Raw genomic sequence first — 26,495 nt, forward strand, 5'->3', positions numbered from 1 at the left:
TGTAGAGATCATGCCATGAATCGCACAATGTCAGCGGTTAATCAAATCACAGATTGCACTTTTTCTAGAAACTGGGAAACTTGTATCAATATTAACATTTTCAGAATGTACTCAGTTACTTGGGGCATTAAAAAAAGAGTGAAACTTTTGAGTGATTTCAGTGTTATTATAATTATAACTTTCCTGGTCTGGTCCAGAGATCAAATGAGTCTGTATGTGGCCCTTAACTAAAATGAGTTTGACCCCAGGGCTTATAAAGTCAATCGGTACAAAGAGAAGCATTGCACCGTGTACTAGTTCAGTAACAAAATGTTTTGTTTTTTTTTTTAAGATCTACATCCTGTTTAGAAGCCCTATCAGCAAGCTATCGGAGCCCCTCCCAACCAGAAACTGCAAAACAGGAGCTTCAGAGCACAAAATCCAGTGGACAGAAACTGTTACTTTACGTGGCAGAAAATGAAGGTTGCTGGTCTGCTGCTGGTTTGATCAGTTTATTATTGCACACCTTAGATTTTCTGTCAGTTGAGCATCCTGTGGTGTCCTCCTGTCCCCTAAAGTCACATGTTAAAATGAACCAGCTGATGCATGCAGCAGCACAAGCAGGCCTTCCTGTGTTCTGCTACTTTTTTGGTTAATAGGATCTGGGAGCTTTAAAGAGAGTTTGCTGTCAGAAAGGAGTGCTGAACATTGAGGTAAAGCTGTGAAAACGTTCTAAATATAGCAGCCTATGTAGGACCGGCTTTGGAGTTTTTTTTTTTTCTATGCTTTATTTCTGACCCTGTCCACAGCAGTGTGTTACACAGTTTGAGTGAAACTGTCTGTTTTCTGCTGAAATACTGCATTGCTGTCAAATACCTGCACATCTGAACACCAAAGGACTGCCTGAATATCTCCTCCTGGCTCGATACATCATTTCTCATCAAGTTTTATTTGTTATAATTTGATGAGTTGGTTGATTTTAGTATTCTGCCAGATTTAAAATACTGCTATAAACTATTTACAGAACACAAAACTAACAATTATTGCTGAGATAGTTTTAACTTTCTCGGTGGCAAAGCTGAAATTAAGCGAAGGAGTCATGTTACTGCAGCACTTAAGCCGTGAGATGTTCGGCAGCCTTTCCACCGTCTTCCATGACAATTATCCGGAGGCAGCAGAAAACGGCGAACACAGCACAGTGCTAAATATCAGCATGTAAGCGACGTCGCCAGTGTGTTCGTATGATGACATTCACATTTAGCTCAATAGGATTACTAGGCCCGAGTACAGCCTGGCAGATCTGCGAGACTCACTTTTAATTAATGAATGTATTTACCCAGAACTCTCTGGATAGCAGCATTGATATCAAGTGGTTTATCTTGCTCAAACATACAAGTACAAATTGCGTTTCTGTTCAGGTCGAGAGGACTGACATCCTGAAGGCGGCAGAGGAGAATTGGATTTGTGCGATGTGGTTGGGTAGGTTCAATAAAATCACTGATATCCTCGTGATTCGCCTCTCGTGACAACAACTCATGTCCGTCCGTGTGGCTTCAGCTATTATTGTTTACTCGCTTATCAAACGAGGTACAGCGCCAGCAAAAGTAAAAAATAAAAATGCAAACAGCAATATCATTGCTTTTCTCATCAGTAGCAGCCTCCAACTAACCTTTAGTTCAAAGACGTGTATTTCTGCCTACGGCTTAGAGAAAATCTCATACAGTACATGGAGTGAACACTTCAACTAAACATGAAATCCTGCTCTCTCTCTCTCCTGCTCTCTCATGTTAAAGGATATCTCCTTTAAAGCACATGTCAACCTGGCTTGTAAAACAGCATATTTCCACTTGCGCAACATAGCTAAAATAAGAAACATTCTACCTAAAAGCGATGCAGAAAAACTCATCCATGCTTTTGTTTCTACTAGACTGGACTACTGTAACTCCCTTCTTGCAGCCTGCCCAAAAAGTGCATTAAAAAAACTTTCAATTGGTTCAAAATGCGGCCGCCAGATTATTAACCGGAACTAGAAGAGGCGAACACATTACTCCCGTTCTAAAATCTCTTCACTGGCTTCCTGTCGAGTTTAGAGTTTGATTTAAAATCCTTCTCCTCACTTACAAAATCCTAAATGGGATGGCTCTGACCTATCTCCAAGATGCTTTAACGCCTTATCAACCAATCAGAGCACTTCGCTCTCAAAATGCAGGGTTACTGGTGACTCCTCGCGTCTCTAAATGGACATTAGGCGGAAGAGCCTTTAGCTATCAGGCACCGTTTTTATGGAACCAGCTTCCAAGTGGTGTCAAAGAGGCAGACACAGTCTCAACATTTAAGGTTAGGCTCAAGACGTTTCTCTTCGATGCAGCCTATGATCAGGTCAGCTAGGGACTCTAAACCATCATTATTAAAAGCTGCCCTAGGAGCGAGAATGCTGTGGGAAGTACGGTGCACTGATCCCTATCCTCTAATGTCTGAATGTTATTCCCTTCAGTCCGTTCATTGCTTTTCACCTGTTGTCCCCCACTTCGAGGGGGGGTCTTCTTGTGTTTCAGTTGCTGACTCCATTATTACGAGGGCCTACGAACAAGCTCCGTCCGGACCGGGAGGACACTCCTGTCGGTGCTGTGCCCTCAGACTGGCTTCGGTTCTACTTCTGGGATCCGTGGTTCTTGCTGGACCGTCCAACGGACTGTACTCAACATATCCTAAGCTTTACTTCTTATTGTCTCATGCTAGCTGTTGCAAAGCTGTCCGTCCCTAGGAGAGGGATCCCTCCATACTGTGGTTCTCCCCAAGATTTCTTCTTTTCCCACTGGGTTTTTTGAGTTTTTTCTTGCCGGATGTGAGGGTCTAAGGCGGTGGTTGCTTCGTTTTGTCTCGTTACTGTGAATTTGACATATTAACATTATGCTTACTTGCTGTTTTTATTTTTGCCAACCAATGTAACATCTTGAAGCCCTCTGAGACAACTGTTGTTGTGATACTGGGCTGTACAAAAATAAATTGAATGATTGATGTCAAATCTATTCCTTCACTAGTAAATAATTGTGTCATATTCTGTTTTACAGAGATCACCACAGGAAGTCATTGAAGTTTGACTAGTTTTACAATGGATGTGCTTCCTGCCACAAAAAGGATTCAAAGCCAGAACCCCCAAAACTGACAGTAACATGATTCAGACTGAAACACGTGTGGACAGGCAGATGCAGCACCTATTGCAATATGACTGTCATTACAAATGTCTGCCCACTTTGGGAAAATCGGCACAAATTCTGTAAGAAGCAAACTACACAAAGCTTTTTTTGTTTGATTGTCTCAGTTAAAGTAGAATAACACTGGCCAACAATAATTCCCAATTACTTCAGTATTCTTTGAGTGATCTCTAAAACATTTTAAATAATTAGTACGATAATCACCGAACTAGATCCGCTGAAGATTAAAAGATCGACTGAGGATTAAAACACTCCCTTAGTCACATTTATCGTCATTTTAAGGTCCTGAATATTTGGTCTTTTTTTAAAGTATATTTAACAGTTTTCTTTTTCCACAAAAAATACTTTTAAAAAAAACATTTTCATCCCTGTTGATCTATCTGAATTTGCACTTAGAATTCATGCTGTTTTAGTTAATGCACGCTAAATTACCCGATACAGAATGCCACCCACCACATAAAGACACAGTCTGTCATTCGGTACACCTGCAGTTTTATTTCAACAACTCAAAAATGAAGAATAAAGAATAACTCTTTGCTTCAAACCAAATTCCTCAAATTGGGATCTTAAAAACAAACAGGTGCTACTTGAGACGTCTCTGGCAGGAACGCACAATCTAGTTAAGTCAGATGTTTATGTGTTATTTTAGAAGGGGCTAAAAAACAAAAAAAAATTAAGTCTGTTTAACGTATTGAAACATGTCACTGGCACTTTATTCAATGCTGAACTTTCTGATACTTCAGTCATCATTTCCACCACACAAGTCCACTGATAATTGGTTCCACCCGTTTGATGTTTGAACTGCAAGACGAAGTGCACACAGTACTAAAAAGTACCATTGTCCTGTATAATTATGTTGTAAGTTCGATTTACGCAAATTAATACTATGAACAAAACCAAACCTTTCTGTACGGTGAAACAGGAAACAATGCTCGTCCCGTGGGGGACAAAATGCTGCAATTATCATCAAAAGCAGAGGACGGGAGCGCTGTGAAAGCACACAAGGAGCTGCAGACGGTGAGGAGATGGAAAGTCTTTTATTTAACTCAAACCAAACTGATCACAGATAACTTTATATTCAAGGTGGATTCAGGAATAACAATAATGAAAGGAGTCATTCAAAAAAAAAAAAAAAAGCCCAATGTCGGATGGCTCCTCCAGTTGTTTTCTGGTAGTTCTGCATCTCCGATACTTTCCCCCCTCTGGCCTGATTTCTGCTTTAGTTGTGGCCTTGGAGAGCCTCCGCCATGAACAGCTTCCCCAGGTTCTGTGAGGTGAATTCCTTCACGTTCTGGCAGTAGTTGTTAATTTGCCCTGTTGGAAAGATCACCGCATGGATCAGCGTTGACCCCGCACACGGGAAACACAAACACACGCCCACAAACAACATACATATGGGAGAGTGAGCACGGAAAAAGCACAAACATGCCCGCGTTTGTGCACAACATGAGCGGGCGGAGGTGGTGGAAAATGGAAACGGCGGCGTGACAAAACATCGAATTAGAGGCCAACAGAAAGAACGGAAGGATCGGAACACTGTCGGGAGGCGGAGGAGGGCTGAACAGCGTGAGGCGGCAGGAAAGGGGCGGCGGAGCTGGAGATTGAGTCAATAAACTTTAAATTAATGTAATTTCAAGATAATGGCGGAGATAATTACAAAACAGAACCTGAGCTCCTGCGAGGGAAGCAGAGGCGGCTGATGGGAGCTCATAGAGAGACGGGGAGGGGGGGGCTCGGTGGTGGTGGTGGTGGTGGCAGTGCCTACCTGCAATGAGCAGCGTGTCCATGCGTGGTGGCGGCTGGGGGGGCTTGAACATTTTGGTGATGTCCTCCTCGGGCAGCGGGGGCTCCCCTCTGCTTTGCCGCTGGGCGTTCTCCTGCTGTCTCCGCTGCAAGTACTGAGGGCGGGCACAGAAAGGAGGGAGGGGGGCGTTAGTGGGGGTGGAATCATACAGGAAACACAAACAAATAACATAGATTTAGAGGCAATACGAGCAGAGAGAAAAGGCAGAAACGGAAAATGGGGCTCAGACAAAGTGAGAAGGAAATGTGACAACGGCAGAGAGCTGGAGCAGGGGAAGTGAAAACCAATACAGAGCGAGTCTGAACAGGGAAACTGATCGGAGGAAAGAGATACTGTATCGGCAGGTGATGAAGAGAGCACCGACTTGCAGCTGGTGGAGGGGAAAAAAAACAAAAGGGAAAGATTGGCAAGAGAGAAAGGAAGAAACACGGTGATGAAAGAGGAGATAGACGCGAGTTATAAGTGCTGCCAGGGATGGAGTGATTTGTGGAGGGCTGACAGTCGGTAAATCAGCGAGGTGCCGGGTCTCCGGAGATCCTAAAAGCCTTGTTAATTTGGCAAGATGGAGCAGAGGCTGACACAGACCAGCAGACTAGGAGGTTGGAGCAGACGAGGAAGAAGAACGGCGTGGGAGCGACGCTGAGCGCTTTCAACCGAGCATCCCACAACGCACCTGTACGGGTGACTGACGCTGACAGAAGCTGCTCAGATAAACAATGTGAGATGGAAAAACTATTTGTTCAACTCAACTTGTCTAGTTTTTATATTCCATTGCTGATGTGCGAGTGTTTTCCCATCGATGCACCAAATTCTCTGTGTAGAACAGACTAGCGATATCCAAAACTTTTCCTGATAGATATTCTTGAGGCAAATTTAGCTAAGCTTCCCCTGACTGGCACAAAACCATTTTGGCAGAAGAAAAGCCCATATATAAAGGTACAACAGAGCACCGTGTCGTCAATGTCTGATTTAGTATTGTGTACCTGAAACAATTCAACATCAATCACCACAGGGATGGCAAGTCCATTTCGTTTTTATAATCCAATAACTTTAAAATATCACGGTATGTCTGCTGAAACTTCCTGACAGGTTTCTCTTACAACTTAATGATTTCTTTAGCCCACACCGATGACGTCTAAAGGCAAAAATATTCTTCGTTCCAATGTTCTAGTGATTTAATGTAGTAGACTTGCTTGTATTAATGTGTTTTCCAAGTTGCGTTGCCATCTTTGTTCTTGTTCTGTAAGGTCACTGCCCCACAGATGATCAGTTGTGTGATTCTGTTTGAGAAGCATCCTTACGCTTCCTTTAAGTGAACCAAATTACAGACTTTATGAATACAGAGGATGGACTGAAAGCTCCGTCAGTCTGTATATTTAGCATACTTGTGCTTTTAAGGGCCCTATTTATTAAATTATGTAGGTTGACAATGTATAAAGGATATTTTTTTGTCCTGTTCCTATGGTGATTTTCTGACGTACTAATTCACTGTGTGGTTTCTGAGCTTATGCTCAAAGGTCTTAAGAAACACTTGTTTTCCAAAGCCTGGCTGAATCTTCATTGAGGCTGTAGAGAAGATATGTAAATATCAGGAATTTGAACAGTGACTTTAACTCCCAAGCTGAAGTATCTGCTTCTTTGAAATGTATTCTGCCATTCCAAAATGTTCCTTAGATGATTCTTGATCTGATTGTTTTTGTTGAGCTACTGTAATTATAGAGCCAGGTACTTGAAGCTGATGATACTTGAGACAGTTTTGATGATATTTTCAGTGCTGATTTCTTCACTTAACAACCTGCAATAAGGCCAATGTCATCTGCATAGAAGGTTATATAAGACAAGGAAGGTTTGATTCAATTTCATTAGAACACTAAAAATAAGAATACTTATGAACAATGTTATATTTTTTTCTAAATTTATGCAATTTAGAACAGGTTTTCCATAAAATACAAATACATAATAAAGTTATAAAATGCCAGTACAGGTACTGATACTTTCATTTAAAAAGACAAAAAAGGTTCTTGTGAACATGAAGTACACGATATATTTCACTTTGGACTAAATAATTTGGTGCAATAGCAGCAGTGGCTTCCGATCAGACACTCGGCACAACGAATGGCTCAAGGTGTCAGTCAATTCTGAAACACACTCTATATCATTTCACCACAGATACGAGGAACAAAATGTTTGAGAAAAAGTGTGACCCTCCAAAACCTGAAACATAAACGTAACCTTTGGTTTCAGGGTTCATTTTAGAGTCTAACAGTGGCACAAGAACCACTCAGTGAAGTCAAAACAGCTGCATGGCTTCTATGAGAACAGCTGTATATCAGCTCCTGCCATAACTGAGACCGCTGTGTGGACGTCGTGCAGCTTCGGCTCCGTGTCTTCGGTTGACGCCTTGGTGGGAAATAATCCTGTCTTCTTCGAGTCAGACCTCTCTATGTGGCGGAATTCAATTTACTTCTTTCTTCACAAACTTTCCTGCGTTTTGTCGCTCAAGGCGCCGGGCTTACTTGCAACGTCCTGCATTTGGCTCATCTATGGAAAAGTATCAGTCCGATTCAAGATAATATCAGATGCAAGGTCTATGTCAGAGTGAGCCTTGCTTCAAACTGTTGTCTTGCTGACCATGAAAAAAATGGTCAAGTTCACATTATGACACCAGTTTTTTTCTTTTTCACAGGTCTGGGTCTGTAAATACATGATGCGTCCAAACTGACACAGCAATTTCAGATATTAACCGATGTTAAGATAAGACTTTATTCATCCCACAGGGGAAAATTCAGCAATCACAATGGAACGACCACATACATAAGTGGCAAACTATACACATATGAAATAAATAATAACAAAGATAAGCTGTGTACAGAATAATTTATACTGTCAATTATTTATTTATTAAGAGAATATGATCGTCTTTAAGCTTTTTTTCTAACCACAGCTGCTTATTAATTCAGGGAGAATTGCGCGCTGCAGCTCGGCGTGGTGTTCCCTCTCTCTGAGGGTCTGCTTGTGTCGACCACAATTTGGATTGGGTCTAATTATCCCCTGGTCCCCCCAGGCTCAGGTCTCGCTTTTTAAAAAATTCATTTTTGCATGCTTTTCCATCGCTTTTTTTTTTTTTTTTTTTCAATATTGAGGCCAATAACATCAGAGCATTTTGCTTGGTCTCTTGCCTCTCCGTTATGGCCTGCCAACCTAAATGCTGCATGAGTTTTTGAGTGATGACCTTTTTTCCCTGTGAATTTTGTGTTGGTTTTGCCATTTAGGATGCCTGCTTCGGCCATGATTTTGTTTTCAATTAATGTGTCTATTTACAGTTCAAAGCAAATACAAAAGCAAGGCTGGTGCTGTGAACCTTAAAATTGTGGCTGAAATCACACCCCAAGTAAAAACCCTGACTCCTCATTTCAGGGGATAAACACATTGTTCTGAGCTGCCAGGCTTTGTGGATGTGGAAAGAAAGAAAAAAAAAAAAAACAACAACAGTCTGAGTAAGTCAGAGAGTGAGACGTACATTTCCGGTTACGATGAATAACTTGGCTATAGATTGTGCTTGGGAACCAGCTATAGATGAAATCCAGAGGGCTGTAAGTGAAAAATGGAGCCCTTGCAGCAACATTGCCATTTTTGCAACTTTCTATGATGATTAATAAGGTTCCATTTGTCCGGGAAGCAGCAGGGTCAATAGCACAAGATTACATGGAGCAGGTACTGTGGGTGTCTGAGAGGTTTAATAGAGGCTCTCCTTCCTTCGCGTGCCCTATTTGTTCATCAGAGACAACCGCATGAAAAGTAAAAAAGACAGGCGCCATTAAAGGGGCTGTCGGCGTGATACTGTGTACGACAGGAGCTCGGGTGTGTGTGTACATGTGTCAGAGGGAAGGCTTGAGGGTGTGTGTTGATGGGAAGGACAGTATGGGGAGAATGATGGATCATAATGGCAAGTTGTGTGGGTGAGTGGCCTGGGGTTGTGCCGACGCATAGGAGTGTGTGCGCGTTTCTCGTTTCAGCGCACACAGAGGTGTACCTGTGGTCACAGATGTACATTTGTTATACGAACTTGGCTGCAGTTTTGTCAGCTTTTGGCAAAGATAATGACTCAGTTCAAATCAACATCAAAACTTCAGACATTTTCTCATTTCTATTTGCTGGGAATGATGACGGAGCGTAGTTGTTTTAAAGTAGGCGTACGTGTGCGCGGGCACCAGTGAGTCACCTTGCGTCTCTACGCTTCCATTTTCCTGAGTAATGTGTACCAACGTGACTGTTTGCATGTGATACCGGGTCTATAGAGGATGCAGATGACATGTGGTTCACTATTTTGTGTATGTTTTGTTCAGGGTTTTTTTTAGCGTTTTCAGCCTGACTTTGTGCTCGTAGGTGGTGTGAGCCTCTCTGTGTCCTTGCACAACATAAAAACATGGTCACAGATGCACTCTGCTTGCAAAGTGCCACTGCCTCCGTTATTAAAGTTCCTCTCCTGGAATTGATTAAACCTTAAAAAAGGAAAGAAAAAAAAATCCCTCTTTTCTCCTGATAGAAAACATATTTAGAAGTTTTTCCCCCCACACTCAAAAACAAAATAATTCAACACCTTGAACTGGGCCCAGTGTAACTCGACACCTTTGCCTTCGCTCGGTGTATCCAGATCTATGAATATGCTAATTAATTCTGCTTTTATCGCCACGGCTCACCTGCCGCTTAAGGTTACCTGTGGTTGAGGTATCAGAATGGGGAGTTCATTTCATTTAATCACTCCTTCTGATTTTACAAGCGTTCTCGGTAAGATTGCATTAGCTTTTGGTCAAAGAAACTCACCCCGCCAGCCAGTGACAAAGATTCCTTGTGGGCGGGACATTAAAAACCTCGGCCGTCTGAATTTGTGCTTGGAGACTGTTACTGATAAACTCCAGTGAGAATCCTTCGCCAAGACACTGATTGTTTATTTCACTCACGACATGTCCTCAGTATATAAACTAGAATTATTGCCTCATGAATGCGCGTTTCTTCTAACCAGCAAATTTGCTGATGACAACGATGTCCGCCTGGGCTTGAATAATGAATGCAATGCAACTGTTACGCAATCCAATAACAAAGTTTAAGGTGACTGTTTTGATACCATTAAGGCCTCCTTAGTCACTTATTTAGTGTTGAAAATGCCATTTTCTCTTAGAAACGGTTGCAGAGCAGCAGAAAGGTCAACCAACGAGAAGTTGAAAAACAGCTCTTTTGTGAAACTGTACCAATATTAACACTCCTAACCCATTAAAATGCCACAGTTCCATTCTACACTGACAGCAAAACAGCATGTCACAGTGACCTCGAAATCTCAATAAAAAACCATTAATCTACTTGAATTCATCCAAATGCTGTAATTTTGGCAAAGGGACTTGGTTTGGATATATTTCACCCCTCCAAGAAGTTTCCTTATTTAGTCTGCCAGTCAAATATCTTTACAGATGAATCTAATTCTAGCAAAAGGCGTTAAAACACGATTCCTTCATATCTAAAATCTGTGTGTGGGTGACACCTCTGTTCAACTAAGTTTACCAAGTTTCTCTTGACCTTAGACAATAATTAGACGCACCATGATCTCCTTTCTAACCAAATCCAGATCTACTTTCTGCATCTCTCTGTAACATCATGAAAGTTTGTGAAGACAGACGACGCAGTCTTATCTGTGATGGTAAAGGTATAAAGCAATGTTGATCTCCTCTGAAGTCAGTTCAACTAACAATGAAGCAATTAAATCACAGCCCAGTAAAGACATAACAGCAATATTCATTCATTTGATCCATTTTCATCTGTCATACTGGCATGGAAAGGGGACTATACTGTGGATTTTTCAGTTGCTCATAGAGAAATACTCCATTTCCAGACAGCGGCTTTCAGATCGCTTGTATCAGCCTTGCAGCCTGTCAAGGGTATATTCAAAGACTCTCTGTGCATGACCACTGGCATTTAACCTTGTGATCCTGCTCTTCTTCACAAAGATAAACAGTGCAGTGAATGTGTCACACAGTCATCTCATGTAGTGATGGAAATTGCATTTTCCTAGACAGAAAAAAAAAAAAAAAAAAAAAAGGGAACTTGAGAAGCAGATGGAAAATCATGTCTGAAATGGAGGTGAGGCTGATCCGCTGTGGGCACACATCAGCAACTACAGTGAAGTGAGGGATGAAAACACTGACAGATTACACAGTAAGTCATTCTGATCTCATTAGTGTAAACTTAACGGAAAAGCCTTTTAAGCCTGCCTCAGTGTCTTTGCTCAAAGCTGATGTTGGTGGGTGTGGTGATTTGCTTGTTCTAATTTACATTTCTCAAGTTAATGCAGCTTGTGTTGTTAAAGCACTGCGGAGGGAATTTTACTACTCTGGGAAGTCGTCATGGCAATGCCTGTTTGGTTTGGAAAAAAAAAAAGAGAGACCTTTTTATTATTTTTTTCAAACAAGCTGCCTTTTTTGGAATTCCTACTTTGACAACAGAGTAGGTTCCATCAACTGAAATGACGGGTTTTTCCATGCAGGACAGAAGTCAGTTTGGACCAGACTTCAGATACTTTGACACACAGAGCTGAGAAATAAAGCAATTTATATGAACCTTATCCAATTCCATCAATTTGAAAGTAACTGAAACCCCAGAAGGAAAATACACTACAGTGACAATCAATCAATATTGTATTATGAAACGCAAAATCAGTTCCTTAACCCCAAACCAGCATGCTGTCCACTGACATTATCCTCCACCATAATGAAAGTGCAGAAAATACACTGAAAATGCTGGGAAAGTTGCAGAAAACTCCCAAATAAATGCAATATAAGCACACCCGAACAAAACATATTAACATTACTATCATCAGGAACAGCAATACAAATTATAATAGCAATATTATATATAGCAACATTACAACAAGAAGCAAACTTATGCTAGCCCATGTGTGAGCTTATGCAACTGTTGACAGACCATTTTTAGGACATTAGTTGGAAGTAGACTGGTAAGCTGTTCATTGCTGCCATATCATGATTCTCAATTCAGAAAAGAGACAAATTCTCCAGTTTCCAGTTGCATGATGGCATTATAATGCCTCCGTATATAAAGGTGGTATACCGTTCAAAACAAGACTTTTTTTCCCCATCAATCTGTATTTTTTCAAATTTTAGGAGGGTCACTGTCTTATTGCAGTTCAAAGTATATCTTTTTTTTCTTCCAGGAACAAAAGCACACAGTCTCAATTCAACCACTGTTCTTTCAAATAAGCTCTTTGGACCTCAGTTATTTTATGGTATCATAATATTATACTTTGACCATCCTTTGCTCAAATAAAGAAAAGAAATACAACAGGGAGTTGTTCTAAGAAAAATAACTGACCAAAGAATATGGTAATGCTGCGTGTGGGAAAACAGCAAAGCAACGCCTCACAAACTCCTCGAAGCAAAGACAGAATACAATCCTGTGCTGAGGATGCATCAGAAAGAAGCTCATTCAAAAAAAAGCTTTCGGTGTACCTGAACCCTGAAACATTTAATGGATCTGAAACCTGAAACGCAAAACGGCAGACAGCAGTACAAGTGTGTCCATTCCTGATGTGCGTGTGATTATTTTAACGTTGCGTTACACTGACAGGAATACAGGTGCATTTGTTGCTAAAACTTGCTCCATCTTCTCTCTCTACAGCAAAGAAATATAGACGTTAGTAAATGTTTATGGAGTACATTCATAGTATATTTACTACTGGTAGTATACTGCAGATACTGCTGTGTATTCTCAGTGGGTGCGTGTACATTAATGTATGAGCCTGGAGGATCATATTTTTGTGAGTTTGTGTGGGGGCGTGCACGTCTGTGTGTTGGTGCTACCTGGGGCTTCTGCTGCCTGCCTGCTGTGATTACAGCTACAATTGGTTGTGTCCATGTCTGACAGAAATATACCTGCTGTTCTCATGCTGGGACTGTGGCTGTAGGTGCATCTGTTTGCGTGTGTGTGTGTATGAGTGTGTGCGCACGTGTGTCTAGTTCCCTTTCATGCATGCCGCTGAGCGGATTTCCCCGCCGTCGCTGTGGCGCTTGCTTGCAGTGTAGGTGGGATGTGCGCTCTGGTTCATGAGAGATGGCGTGCGCCTGTGTGCAGGAATGTTGGCGAGTCTTACCTGGTGCTTCTGCTGCTGCTGCTTGCTCAGGTTGCGGCTGTAGGTGTTGTATTTGACGATGTCTTGGCTCATGTCGTCCACTCTGTCCATCAGAAGCTGGAGGCTCTTCTCCAAGTGGTTGCTGGAATAAAATTGTCAGAGTGTCATTCAAAAAAAAAAAAAAAAAATGTTTTTTGTACTGTGTTGGCATACATTATGCATGCAATTTACAAACCATTAAGCATAGATTAACATCTCGGTCTCATTCTAATCTCACTTTAATCCCACTTTGGATTGTTTGAAACAAAGCAGACCGCGTCTGCGCTGCAACTTCATTCGGAGCACAAAGCTCCTCCTCGTCCACACACTATTAAAAGCCTCACAACACTTTGCCTTTACAGCTCAAGGAGACTTGTACATGTGAAAAGGACTAAATAGGGCGTGAATGCAGGTTCTTGTAGCGACGCCTGCTGCACTGGGCTGTTTCTGTCAGCAGCTCGGCTGAGCTAACTTCACTGTAATTACAACTGACACTCACTGGTACCAGGTTTAAACACACAGGAATATAATATTACATTCAAATCTTCACAACACAGCACAATAATACCATGTCTACCATGATAATTCCAATGATTGCAGAGCCACTTTTCTTCTTTTCAAAAGTCTTTGCTCATGTCAAATATTGCCCAAAGCACAAAATGTTCCTTTCTGTCAGGCAGCTACGGCAATAAAATGAAAACATTTCCGGCTTTAAGATGTCCCTTCGGAGACCTGTAGTCTCCATCTAAAGATCATTCTGTCGTTCCCATCGAGTCTGACCTCCTCTTTGAGTTCACCTTCAACCAGTCATGTAACTCTGTGTCTCCTGGAGAGCGTGCGCAGTCAGACTCCTCTCCTGGGATTTGGCAGTATTTGGTGCTGAAGACCTTTCCTCTCGCCCCTAAACTTCAGCATCTGGCATCACTCCTGCTCATCTTTTCCAAACACTGCCATGTTGACAACATCAGGCTCGCAGAATTCCGCTCCTCCGCGCTCCCCTGAGCCCCATTTTAACAGGTTCTTCCACTGCTGCCTCAAGTTCACCCTTGACAAGGCTGCAGCGCTGCACTTCAAGCCGAGTCCCTCTCGAGCTTCCCTCTGCGGGATTGCATGGCTTCATTTCCGAATGTTTGGATGCTACATAATGCAGCCTGTTTATGGGGGGAAAACAGACCCGCGCTGTTTATCTTAACGACAACTACCGTATACCCGCAAGAACAGCCAGCGCCGAGTGTGCTTTGGATGTGTACACACTTGTGGTGATGTAACAGTGTGTTATGCTGCCTGTGTAAATATGTGGAGAACCAGTGGAGAGCGACTTTCCTGAGATTTCGCTTACTTTACTCTGTTGTCACGTTTTTCAATTAATTTTCAAAAATCAATATCTCTCTTTGCTTTGTTCTACCGGCTCCACACAACTTCTGCATTTTCTTGCAAACAAATATTCCGACTGAATTTCTTCAAACAAGTAAACTGAAAAAGAAAACACTAAGCTACCCCGCAGCTGCTTTAGCGTCGCTGTGGAACAATCTTCAGTCCCATTTGCAAAATCTGCCAGAGCTGTATAATTTGCCTGTAAGTGTACGGGCGCTGCTTGGTATCAGATTCAAACTGGCATAAACTCCATATTTTGAAAAACACAAAGTCACAACCTAGTTTTTTGAAAATACAATTTTGCAGGATGAATTTAAACTAATCTACGAAATCTCAAATATTTAGACCGTTAATTTGCAACGTTGTAGGAAGCCCACTTAAAGCAATCACAACAATCAAAGCTGTTACTGCTTGTCAGAACTGGGTTTAAGCAATTCATTTCCATGGAAAACGCGTTTCCTTCAAGTGTTTGATAAGAGCCCTTGAAATGCTTCGTTTGCTTATGTATGGGTTTTTGCATGATCAGCCGATAACAGAAAAATTGTCCCAATTCTCTACTTTTGTGTGACTTCTATAGTTTTAGCTTGATCTTTTAGTTCCAATAACTTTCTTTCCCAGCTCTTGCTAAAAATTCACCCAATCCATAATGCTGCCGCCACCATGCCTGGAACAGTGAAGCAACAGGACAGGGACTGATATAACCAAGACTTTATGGCCTGCAGCAATCTGAGGGGTATCTGGAAGGAAAAAACTGAATTGTCAAAATATGATTTTCTGTCCGCGGTGGAAAAGCTCCGATTAAAATCACAATTCTACACCGAGAGCCCTGCAGTTCTGACTCTTGCACTTTACCTATTTCTTCTTTATTGGCTTGTACCATTTAAGCATAATGTGTCACCTCATTTGCATTCTAGCTTGTAGTTATAATGTCAAACCAGAAGCAAGATGCTTATGAGTAAATGGATGCATTTTTCTCCTCACAGAGAACTAAAGGCCTATAACCATGTGCATAAAATTAAGTGCTGCAAGATATATGCAGATCTTTAAGACTGTTGATCGTCCCACTTTAGCATCGGCTCCCATCCTAACTACATTTACATGCACAAATGTGAGCACACGTGCACGCACCTTACTGTGAGCATGCAGGCAGCTGCAGGAAAACTGCTGATGATGCTTTATGAAGGTATTTTTCTAAAGTGATCTGATAATAACTGCAGGGTTTCACTGTTTAACACACAAAATATGACTTCATAGATATTGTCAGTAGTTTCCAGTTAGTTCTCACTCCTAACAATGTTTGTTGTTTTTTCAAATCAAAATAAAAATCTGCAGAACACTCTAATCATTTGGGAGCTCCAGTAGCCATTTAGATATTCTATTCCAGTCTGAACTATTTGCAGTACAGTCATGTTTGCCTGTGAGGGCTGTTGTGTGATCAGTATGTCAACCCTCCACTGTAAACATGAAAACTGCTGGCCCAGGACCAAATCTCAGCAGAACACTTCCCCACTGCGTCCCTCTGACTGTGTCAGAATTGATTCTCGCTGACGAAAGCCCATTTAAAACTATTTCATCAAGCAATATGGTGGCTAATTTGTGTGGTGTGCATGTATAATATATGCAAAGGAAATCGTTTACTCAGAACAGGATCCTTCAAAACATCTGTCGTTTGTGGATGTGTCAAGCGTCTGAGCTCGGCAGAGTGCGCGCGCGTGCGTGTGATGTGCGATGGGTTTGTTGCAGCGGGCTGGATTTGGTTGCATTTATCACGTTTTTCGTCTTTTGTAGATGACTGTGATTTCTTTTCTTTTCAGTTTGTGTAGGAAATCACATACATTAAGAGTCCTGTACTGAAAATGTGAGTTATATAAACAAATGCTTCAAACTCATGACGCTGATGAAACACTGGATGTGAGCAGCTGTACGTGGTTGTCAAAAGTTGCATTATGAATAATTTATCCTCCACTACACAGTGTCCGGTCCAAAGGGTTAAATTATTCAGGCGGGTCAGCAAGCTGTCCGATCAATACTGAATCAGAAATCAAAGTCTATCAGGAGATTTCCTATCATCACGAATTCTGTTTTAAGGTCAAGTTCAATGGCAGCCCGAACGCCGTGCCGTAGGTGTGCTCGCGCCTTACACGCCCATATTCGGCGAGGACAAACTTTAAAATTGTATTGATGCGTTAACAAAATTGGCTGACTTTCAGTAAATTGAAAGTTCAGAGGGGAGTTGTTGAGCAAAGCTGCCAAGGAAATGACTTCCATTCTTCGAACGAGCGTTTTATTCTGATGGAGTCTTTTTAACTGATGGACTAGGGCACAATATGGATTGCTGGCTTGCATCTGTGGCAGAATAATTTGTTTTAAAGAGGATGTGAAATCTCCAATATCGAAAATTGCCCCCATGCAAGTGGCACAGCATTAGCTTGGTGAAAACACAAGGCAAAAGAATGCACATTTATATTTCCAGACAGATGTGCCTTTCCTGTGGTTTAACATAAATTTCAAGACCCCATGTGGCTGAAACCCCTATAGTTCAACTCATTTTCCATTCTAAATCAATTTCTTCTTGCTTCCTGCACATTATCATTACTTCAGTGGCAAAAAAAAATTATTTTCAAAAATATCTTTTCAAAAAGTTAATCTCAGGGGGTCATTTTCCCCCCTGCAGTGCTGTTCATTCACATCAGTATTTTTGTCACCTCCACCTCCCTTCCGACCCCGTTTCCAGTAATTTCTCTTCATCTGCATCACTGCTCTAACTTCCTGTCCACCGCAGTTCACAAAGTCTCACAGTGCTTTCCCCCCTCTGCCTGGCACTCCCTTCGTTTCCACTTATTGAACAAATATTATCAAAGCAATCTGGTCGTGCTGAAAGGTGTGTTTACATACTCCAACTTCCAATGGTCCAAATATCACAACGCGGAACACCAATTACATCAGACAGGGAGCAGAGATAGCGGAGTGAATACGGCGCTCATCCAGACAAAAAGCGAAAGTAAACATGAGGTTTAAAGGATGTTGATTTATAACGCACTATCTGGGTTACTCCACGGTGGGGAATTTCAACGGGACCGGAGACCGCGCATGAAACTCTGTGGCCTGACATAAATATAGTCTCGCCTGTGACACTGCAAATACCGAGGCGTTTCAAGGGTGTTTGAGGGGGGAAGAAGGGCTACACAGATGAATTTACATTCATGCAATCCATCACCACGATCAACATCATCATCTGCGGTAAGAACAACCCTGTTTGCTGGAGTGAAACTGCACTCACTCAGCCTTAGACACAGATGACATTGACGAATGGGGCTGCAGATTGGAAAATGAGACAAAAGGAAAAACATTAAATAAAAGCCATTATCGTTGACTTTTTTTTTTTTTTTTTTTTTTGAGAGGGGTGGAAATAAGGAGAAGAGGGTAGGGCTGTCAGTGGAAGATGTAGAGAGATGGACGCTATACCATCTAACGCAAGGACGGAGCGGCGCGGCACTCTGACAACTTCGGGAGACAATTTCATCTTGCCAGCCATACCGCTGGCGTGACGTGATGTCGGGGAACCTGCGGGGAGGGCCGTTCCTCTTCTGCCCCCATTTTGGGCGATATCAGAGGTGATACTTCAACTCTGGAGCAGCCATTCGGAAAATGGAACAATATGCAAGAAAAGGTGAGGTGATCGTCTTGTCTATTGGCAATTTGTGACAAATGGCCGGCGTCGGTGCCAAGGTTAGTTGGCAGAGCGCATGCATCTTACATCCGGGTCCTCGTTCGCGCCGCGGCTCACTGGCGTCGAAAACGAGACAGGCGAGAAGACTCGCAACAGCTCCTGACGCGCTTCGCTGCAGCCTACAAGTCGGCGCAGTGAGGTTTTTTTTTTTTTTTTTTTTTGCGTGCCAACAGTGTGTAAATCAGCACTTTGAGTCGTTATTGTGCTAATTTCTCACACCTGCCCCTGGGAAGCTTTTTGATTAGCAGCTTCACAGCTGTTGCTCCACTTGCAGCGGTTTATCTCCATAAATGATTGCTGATAAATTCTCCTGAGACTGATGCTAAGAGCCTCGGAGATATAAACGCGAGACTAAAAAGAGCCGGGCTGCGAGCTGATATGGCGCGGTGATATTTGTTCATATTGTGCTCGTTAGTGACGGCGGACCAAGTTAGATGGCAGACCCTGTTTTTGGAGACATTTATGAATATATATGCTCTGACATTTAGGCGTGACATTTGCCGCACCTAGCTTTAGACTGGATATCCCAACAGAACGAACAATGCCGTCCCAAAGGCGCGGGTTTGTGAAACCACATCGGTGGTCAAACACGTCCGAGTTGTGGCGTGTGTTGGTGGGCAGTTACCCAAACAAACACTTGTTTGAGTTTGTTTTCGATCCCTCGGAGACGCGCGGCACAACAAGGCACTTTCAATTGTGGCAGGAAAACGTTTTCACAGCGAGCAGGCAGACACATTTTGAGATGCGCGGATACTGTAGCCTATCGCCTGCCCATCTGGTGCAACAGTCGAGTCTTTTTAAAATAAGCTTGAAGGGATAAGATTGGCGTTACTTTAATCGTTTTATTTTTATGGATAAATCCACTGGAAAAACAGGAGAATTTATGCTACATCCGAGTATTTTCTGTAGAGCTCTAGTTTCACATAACTTGTGCTCGTGTACCCAAAAAAAAAAAAAAAAAAAAAAAAAACTTCATTAGCCTCTGAAAACCACGAAAACACATAAAGGGTCATAGTGTTTCACTGCATGACATATCCCTTCATTATAACAAATGCAGACGGTGAAAATGATGCCGCGCAGCTTGTTGTTGTCCTTTCTCCAGCAGCTTAGAAAAGCACCAAATGTGACCCTGCGCTCATGATTATTTTCAGCATATTCAATCGCGTGAAAATGATGTGCGCCTTGACCCGGACAACGTACATTTCTAATGGTCATTTCTGCAGCTAATGATAAATGGTAGCGCGGGCTAACGAAGCAGCGGGAGCACGCAACTGGGTCCGTGAGCATAAACCTCCCACAGATCAGGATAGCGGCTGCTGCTGTTATTTGCTGTTTCAGAGTAAACTATGCTTGGGATTCATTATAATGAAGAAATATGTCGTCCAAAGTAATAATATGGCTCTTTTATTTGTTTGTAATAGCTTTTAGGAGACAACTGCACAGAAGTGTGATCTTTGGCTACAAAAACAATTGTCACTTAATAAATTCACTCATGGGTTTGGTCCTCCTTGGGACATCTGCGAAAATAACAAAATAAAAAACAAAATGGACAGGCCTTCTGGAGGAGAACCTGCAAACAGTCGTACAGCCAAGTACGATGGTGGCGAGGGGCGGCAGGGGATGTGTGGGATGAGGGAGGTAAGCATAAGCCTGAATACATCAATACGGAGCTTATTCTTTCTTCCGATCTGGTACCTTTTAGAACCGTAGAAGACACAGATTAATGCCTGAGAGTTCCCTAATGTCAAATCAATTTTAATTTAGCAGCACCTTTAAGTCATGTCTGTAAAAGCAGCCGGTGGGCTTAAAGAGATACAACGATGTGTTTTTTTTTTCCTCCCCCCTTTTTTTAAAGGTGGTAAAAAGCTTTGAAAAGTGTCTACATTACTTTTATAGATAGTCAAAAAAAAAAGCAAAAGAAATTGTACAATATGAGCTAATTTCCATCAAACTGATTTCTAGGATGAGATTGCAGCTTCCATTCACAGGCTGATCACACAGTAGGGCGTGTTATTGACCTTATTGAGTCATTAAGCTAAAAGATTCACAGAGTTCCCACCAATATGATTGAACACAAAGCATTTCAAGCACACCGAGGGACTTCTTATTTGCATGTGAAGTAATGAGCTACAGTAGCATCAGATTTAAATCAGGGAGTGAGCGACTAGGATTACATACAGCGTGGGGGGGAGGAACCCGGATCACCTCTGAAACCACAGCAAATAAATCTGCTGGATCACCCACCAGCTCTGTCAGTATTAGATTAAAAATTTACAGCGGTGCTGAAGGTTGGAGGACAGATGTTGATAAACCCACACAATTTCCCAGCAGACCATGCAGAAACCTCTTGTAAATGCCTCATCTCTGGAGGAAAAACCTGTTTGAAATAACTTATCCGGATAGCATTCACCTTTTTTTTTTTTTTTATGATCAGGGTGCCTGGCCTTGGGCCTTCTGGGTAAATGGCTGCATGAGCTCATGACTAACCTGCTTGAGAGGTTGAGCAGTTCGTGCTTGTCGGCGACCGTGGACTTGTCCTCCAGCTCCCACATCAGTACGCTGATGAGGTGCGAGTTCTTGATGACAATCGGCACCTCCTCGAACATATGCTCGAAGCCAATGTTGGCCTTCTTCAAGCTGGCGAGGGGGGAGGCGGGGGGATCAAAGGCAAGAGAGACAGGAGAGGTGATGAAAATTTGTAATAGAATCGGGAAAAAAAAAAAAAAAACAAGACGGCATGATTGCTGCACTTCCGAAACGTCACAGAAACCTACATGAGATTTGACACGTGAACATCAACGGCAGTTTTCACTGAGCGGCATGTTGGTATTTCAGTTTTCTGTGAAATGTTTTGAAAACTTCCGCTATTACCGGAGGGGAAATTATTATTTTCTTTCCGGGATATCGAGTCGTTTGAAGAGGACAGCTTGCATGACACAACACACGACAGCCAGTCTGAATCAGTGGTGACAATTTTTAAACCACCTTTTTTTTTTTTTTTTGCCTTTTCCCTGCTTACGAGCTAAAAACTGCACCTCTCTCTCTCTCTCTCTCTCTCTCTGACAGCAGCCTGTTAACAAGAATGAAACTTCAAACTTTGCTTAATGTCTCCCATAAATCTAATAACATTGACTGACTGCTTTTGTTCCAGCCTGTCTGCTGGGCACTGAGCACCAGCTACAGACTAATGCCTGCGTGTGTGTCTAACGTCAGCTTGTTAGATGTGCTGGGCTTGTTATGGGATCAATATATTCACTGCATTAATCTGCGATGTGCACTGTACCAGAACCGGAGATGTTTATATAATGCTCCTCTGTGTGATAAATGGGTACACGGAGAATCATTTGATGCTTGATAAGTTATTTCTGATAAGTGTTGCTTGGAATTCTAAATTAAGGATCACCTCAGGCAAACTTTCGGAGGTGACTCTCAAACAATGGGAGAAGATAATGCTGCATCGAGCCCTCAACATGAAGGACCTGAATCAGTATGGGTAGGAGCAGCCTATAAGGAAAATCCATAATGATATAAATACTGTTTGTTAAAGATTCTGGCACAATTATCAATCTGCAGTGCATTAAAATATTTCCTGCATACTGTGACCTTTTCAAATGCCTGCAGAGTGAAATAAAAAGGTGTCCGCGAGGAAGCAGAAGGACGGCACATTCTAGGCAGGACAAATTGCTCAACCATACTGGACTTTGGCACACTTAATGCCATGCTCTTTCCAAGTTGGGCCCCGCTGGACGGAGCCAAAGGTTGACTCCACAGGCAGACTAATTTGATGCTTCAGATTGTGTGCTGAAGTGGACTCTATTGACCACAGCCTCTATAGCCCAGCGGACTTGGAGAGCAGTTCAAAGGGATCGGTCTATTCAACGCTCATCTATCCATGCCTTTCATTTCGAAAAGGTGCACAATATATGCAAGCTTATGCAACATCAAATACACCAACATGAAAGAGAGTGCTTTTCTTTTCTCCACATTGTGGCGGGGAGGGGGGGCAAAATAATACACTTTTGAAGTTTTGCATCTTTAGGGGGGGGAGAAAAAAAAAAACAATTGATATTCAAATTTCTGGTCTATTTTGAAAATAATAGGATAGAAACAAGATTTTTTTGTAATGTGGTGATATTGTCCTTTCCTGCCCTGAGCCGCCCTCTTTCAATCATGCCCTTATTGGGAACACTGATAGCCACAGATTGGAGCCATAATAAATCATAGGAACTAATGAAAAGCTGCAGAAATGAGAAGGATCCCGACTCTGGGCCAAGCACAGTGGGTCAATATCAGAGCGGCTGGCAACAGAGATACATGGGTGGAGAAATGCTCGGGAAAATAGACGAGAGAAATGATATTGTCCTCTTCCCTGACTGTACGCTTCCTGCTGATGGATTTAAAATGTATATGCGGCGCTCCTGACAGCCGCTGGGACTTCTCTATTGGGTTATTCTGTATCTGTGGGAGCATGTGGGCTGGACCGTCGCGCATGCATTTATGCATGTATGAGTAGGCGCATGAGGACTACCCAGAAAAAAAAAAAAAAAAAAAGTCCCCTCATTACATTCATTTCTAGCTACAATTTAAAAGCAATTACGATAAGCCTGGGGGTCAGCGAGAGCGTAAACACGGTACATTTGTTTGATGGGCAAGGGTGAGCTGATAAATCATCATCATCTGCATCCATCTCCGACTGCTGCAAAAACGCCTCCCCTGTGGATGTGTGGGGCCGTATTTGCATCCGATGAATAAACAAAGGTAGTCGGATAAAAAAGGCAACAAATTGATGCTAAATATTCTTGTGAGCAATGAAAGCCCGCGTGTTTGTACATGTGTAATCTGAAAGTTGATCTGTGAATATTTATGTTTCTGTGTGTATACAGTGCACAGAAAAAAGCCGAGACTGCTTTGCTGTGGAACTGCTCACCCCTCAGGTGTGAAATCCTTCTCTTTGCAGATCTCCATGAGTTTCGGGGTGAGCCTGTAGGCTTTCAGAGACAAGGAGCCTTGGGCCGTCTTGATGGGATCTGCAATGGGCAACAAGAAGGAAGTTCAATCAATCAAACCTGTCATTTCAATCGTACTTTCATATCAACCTAAATCCGAAACCCCAATATGCAAGGACATAGTATTCTTTTTTGTTTTAATTGAGGATCTGTTGATAAGAACAGAATATTTTCTTGGTCGTGTCTTGCTGATCACAAGCAGTGTCTAAAAATGTTCCCATCATTTGCCATTAAGTAATTCTTTTTCTCGGTTCAAGAGAGCACAGCGATGAATAAATGATGTTTTAGCACCTTGAGGTTTGACATAGTGGTTCCCAACATGGGGTCTAAGGAAAAGGGGTATCAAGCACATGTCTGCTTTGAGGTTGTCAAACTTAGATTTGCACGTCAAAGAAAGTACTGTGCTTTAAGGATTTAACGCTGACCTGGGCAAGTGCCCATTACTGTGACTCTGAAGGTTCCTTGCCTGCCGGGAGTTGGCTTTACTCTGTTTTGGCTAAAATAAAATAAAAAAAATTAAAGAAGGGGTCCAGAGGGGAAAATATTGAGAGTTACTAAGTTAGAGGATGCTGGACTTGTTTACACACAAACAATTATCTAAATGTTGACAGCATCCCTCGTTTGGGTTCAAGGTACACTTTCTTTTATTTTTTGAAGCAGGATCCTCATGTTTCAACTTTCATCTGACTCACAGACGTGCAGCTCTATGTTTTGTTGGGTGTTTATGTCAAGAGCGGAATTTAAGCAGAATGCCACTCCACCAAGGAAATCAGCTTCTACAGATTACAATGAACATTTATACCAGAACGATTCAAGCCGATGAAGTGGTGGAGCATAACAGGAACTTTGTCTCTCAGCGACATTGAGTTAGTTCAAACATGTTGCTCCACTAAAAACCTTATGAAGGACACCAAACTTTATACAAATTCCTTTTTTATCTCTGCAGAGAAGCAAACTCAACAGGACAGTTACAATTAGGTCTCAAATACAGCAGCAAACGTCTGCGACAATTCATTTCCGACAGTATGGGTGAAAACTGTTTCAATAACCAAAATAACCCAAACTGATCTGAAGCACCTGGAAGAAATAGAGGGAAAAAAAACCTTGAGGAGTGCTCACCGGAGGAACCATAAATATCAATCGGGGAGTATACATGCCTCCCATCAGACCTTCTGCTTGATTGATACTCTCAGTTAATATCATCTCTCTATTTTTGGTCTGAAAAACTGCACTCCAGTGCAGCCTCACAACACATCTGAGCAGGAGAGATGGGAGACGAGGAACTTCTGCTACATGTTAAAAAAAAAATGCAAAATTACATTCGCCTTTGTGAAATCAATGTGCCGGGTTGAAGTAGCATTTCGAAAAAAGGATTAAAAATATCAAGAGCAGCTCAGTTCCACTTCCCATTTAAACTACCTGCAGAGAGAACTCATCGGTACGGGCCAAACCAGCCGACAGCCTCCAAACTGCGGTCCACCACGCGTTTTGCCGGAGCTCATTCCTTTCCCCAGCCGCTCGCCGTGACGGGTTATTTGCTCGCGGCTCATCCGGGCCCGTCCAGGACTGACTGTTGACAGCACATGTCAGTTCATGCTGACCATCAACCAGAGAGAATGGCGACGCCAATGCTTCGCTGAAGGTAATTCTTACAACCATAGGAAGCCTGCTAACGGCATTCTGCATGCTCCGGCTTCAAGCTCTTATCTGAAAATTTGTCAACCCTGAGACGCACACATTTACACTGGAGATTAGTTCTGAAGAGTTTGATTCAAAAGAGGATTCTGACAAACGAGGCAGGTTTGTTAGAGATTTGTCTTCAACCTGCAAATGCTAAAAGGATAAGAAACGGGGTGGAAAAAAATACGCAAGGCAAAAACCCATAGGGATTAAATATCTTTGCTTTAATACACTTGGGAATGAAAGAAGCTAAATTGACTTAATATTCAATAATCCCCAAAGAAAAGTTCTAATATACAAGGATTGAAATGATAAATCCTACGTTACCGTTGGAACAGAGGCTGTACTGCACTTTTCCATTGGCTGTCATTGTAACAAGCGTGTTCATGAAAATACTGATTTTGTTGTTTTTTGTTAGTTTGAAAAATATCACAGTAATTATACAGTTTAAAAAAACATTTCTGCCTCCATGGGAGCCAACAATAGTGTGAACTAGTGTCCTATTTAAATGCTGACAAACCATTACATTTCTCTTTTGGTGTCAAAGCAGCCCTGATCTGTCCAGACATGAAGTTCAATACATCCAAACGAAGAGGTTATCAACAGATAATATAAGATGTAAAGTAAGACCTGTTGAGGAATACATGCATCAGCAGTGACTGCTCATGAACAGACACCAGTCAGCCACTTCTTCTTTCTTGGACCGCTTTTGATAGATAATGACCATTAGACCCATAAGAAGCAGCATTTATTGAAGATGGTCTGACCGAGCCATTAATCATCACAATCCAGATGTTGTCAAACTCACTCAAATTCTTACAATCTTGCACTTTTTCTTCTTCCACCACATTAACTTTTAGCACAGAATGTTCCGATATATCTCGCCCAATAGCAGGTGCTACGATGGAGAGATAATTAGAGAGCACATATTATTGTAAAACACTGGCACACGATGATATAAAAATTAATCTCCCGGTGGAGTGGAGTGATGCTTATCACTCTTTCATAACAAGAATGTTGTGGGTTTGTGTTCCGACCTCATCTTTCTGTGTGGAGCTTTGCACATTCTTCTGTGTGCACGGGTTTTCTCAGGTACTCCACTTTCCTCCTGAAGTTCAAAACAATGCATCCGAGGCTCATTGGTGACCTTTAATTGTACGAAGGTTTGAAGGTGGTTGTCTGTTTCGGTTTTTCTCCTGTGATGGATTCCTGACAAACTTTCTCATCACTGCAGAAAAAAATAATATTATTGGTGACAGAAAATATCTGTCTAGTTCAACGGCTGCATTGTAGGATTTATGCTATTGCTCACAATGTATGCATGCTTCACAGAATTCCGAGAGGCTGTGACTGAAAAGAAAGTCTTCTGCATAATTGTTCAAGTCTTTCACTAACACTGAGGTTCAAGTGAAGCGGTGTCGGCGCCAATTCAACTGTTCCATGTAAGAAATCCGCCGTCGTGGCAAACACATTTAACTAACTGACTTAACAACCCGCTCTAACTCAAGCTCTAAGCTGTCACTGGACGGAAGCT

At 42.2% G+C, this 26,495-nt stretch overlaps 1 protein-coding gene across 1 annotated transcript in view; it reads right to left on the bottom strand.

The window, feature by feature from the left end:
• Nucleotides 1–4,215: 4,215 nt before the first annotated feature.
• The window catches only part of LOC115396781 (eukaryotic translation initiation factor 3 subunit H), a 54,979-nt gene continuing 32,699 nt past the window's right edge, over nucleotides 4,216–26,495 (bottom strand). The window contains exons 4-8 of the mRNA XM_030102802.1: nucleotides 23,203–23,302; nucleotides 20,763–20,912; nucleotides 13,154–13,274; nucleotides 4,960–5,092; nucleotides 4,216–4,508 (exon numbers count right to left, since the gene is read on the bottom strand). Of these exons, the coding sequence (XP_029958662.1) occupies nucleotides 4,414–4,508; nucleotides 4,960–5,092; nucleotides 13,154–13,274; nucleotides 20,763–20,912; nucleotides 23,203–23,302 (599 nt within the window). The 3' untranslated portion in view covers nucleotides 4,216–4,413. The remainder of the gene's footprint in view (nucleotides 4,509–4,959; nucleotides 5,093–13,153; nucleotides 13,275–20,762; nucleotides 20,913–23,202; nucleotides 23,303–26,495) is intronic.

The sequence above is a fragment of the Salarias fasciatus genome, chromosome 11 (assembly GCF_902148845.1).
Source record: "Salarias fasciatus chromosome 11, fSalaFa1.1, whole genome shotgun sequence".
Taxonomy (NCBI): Eukaryota; Metazoa; Chordata; class Actinopteri; order Blenniiformes; family Blenniidae; genus Salarias; species Salarias fasciatus.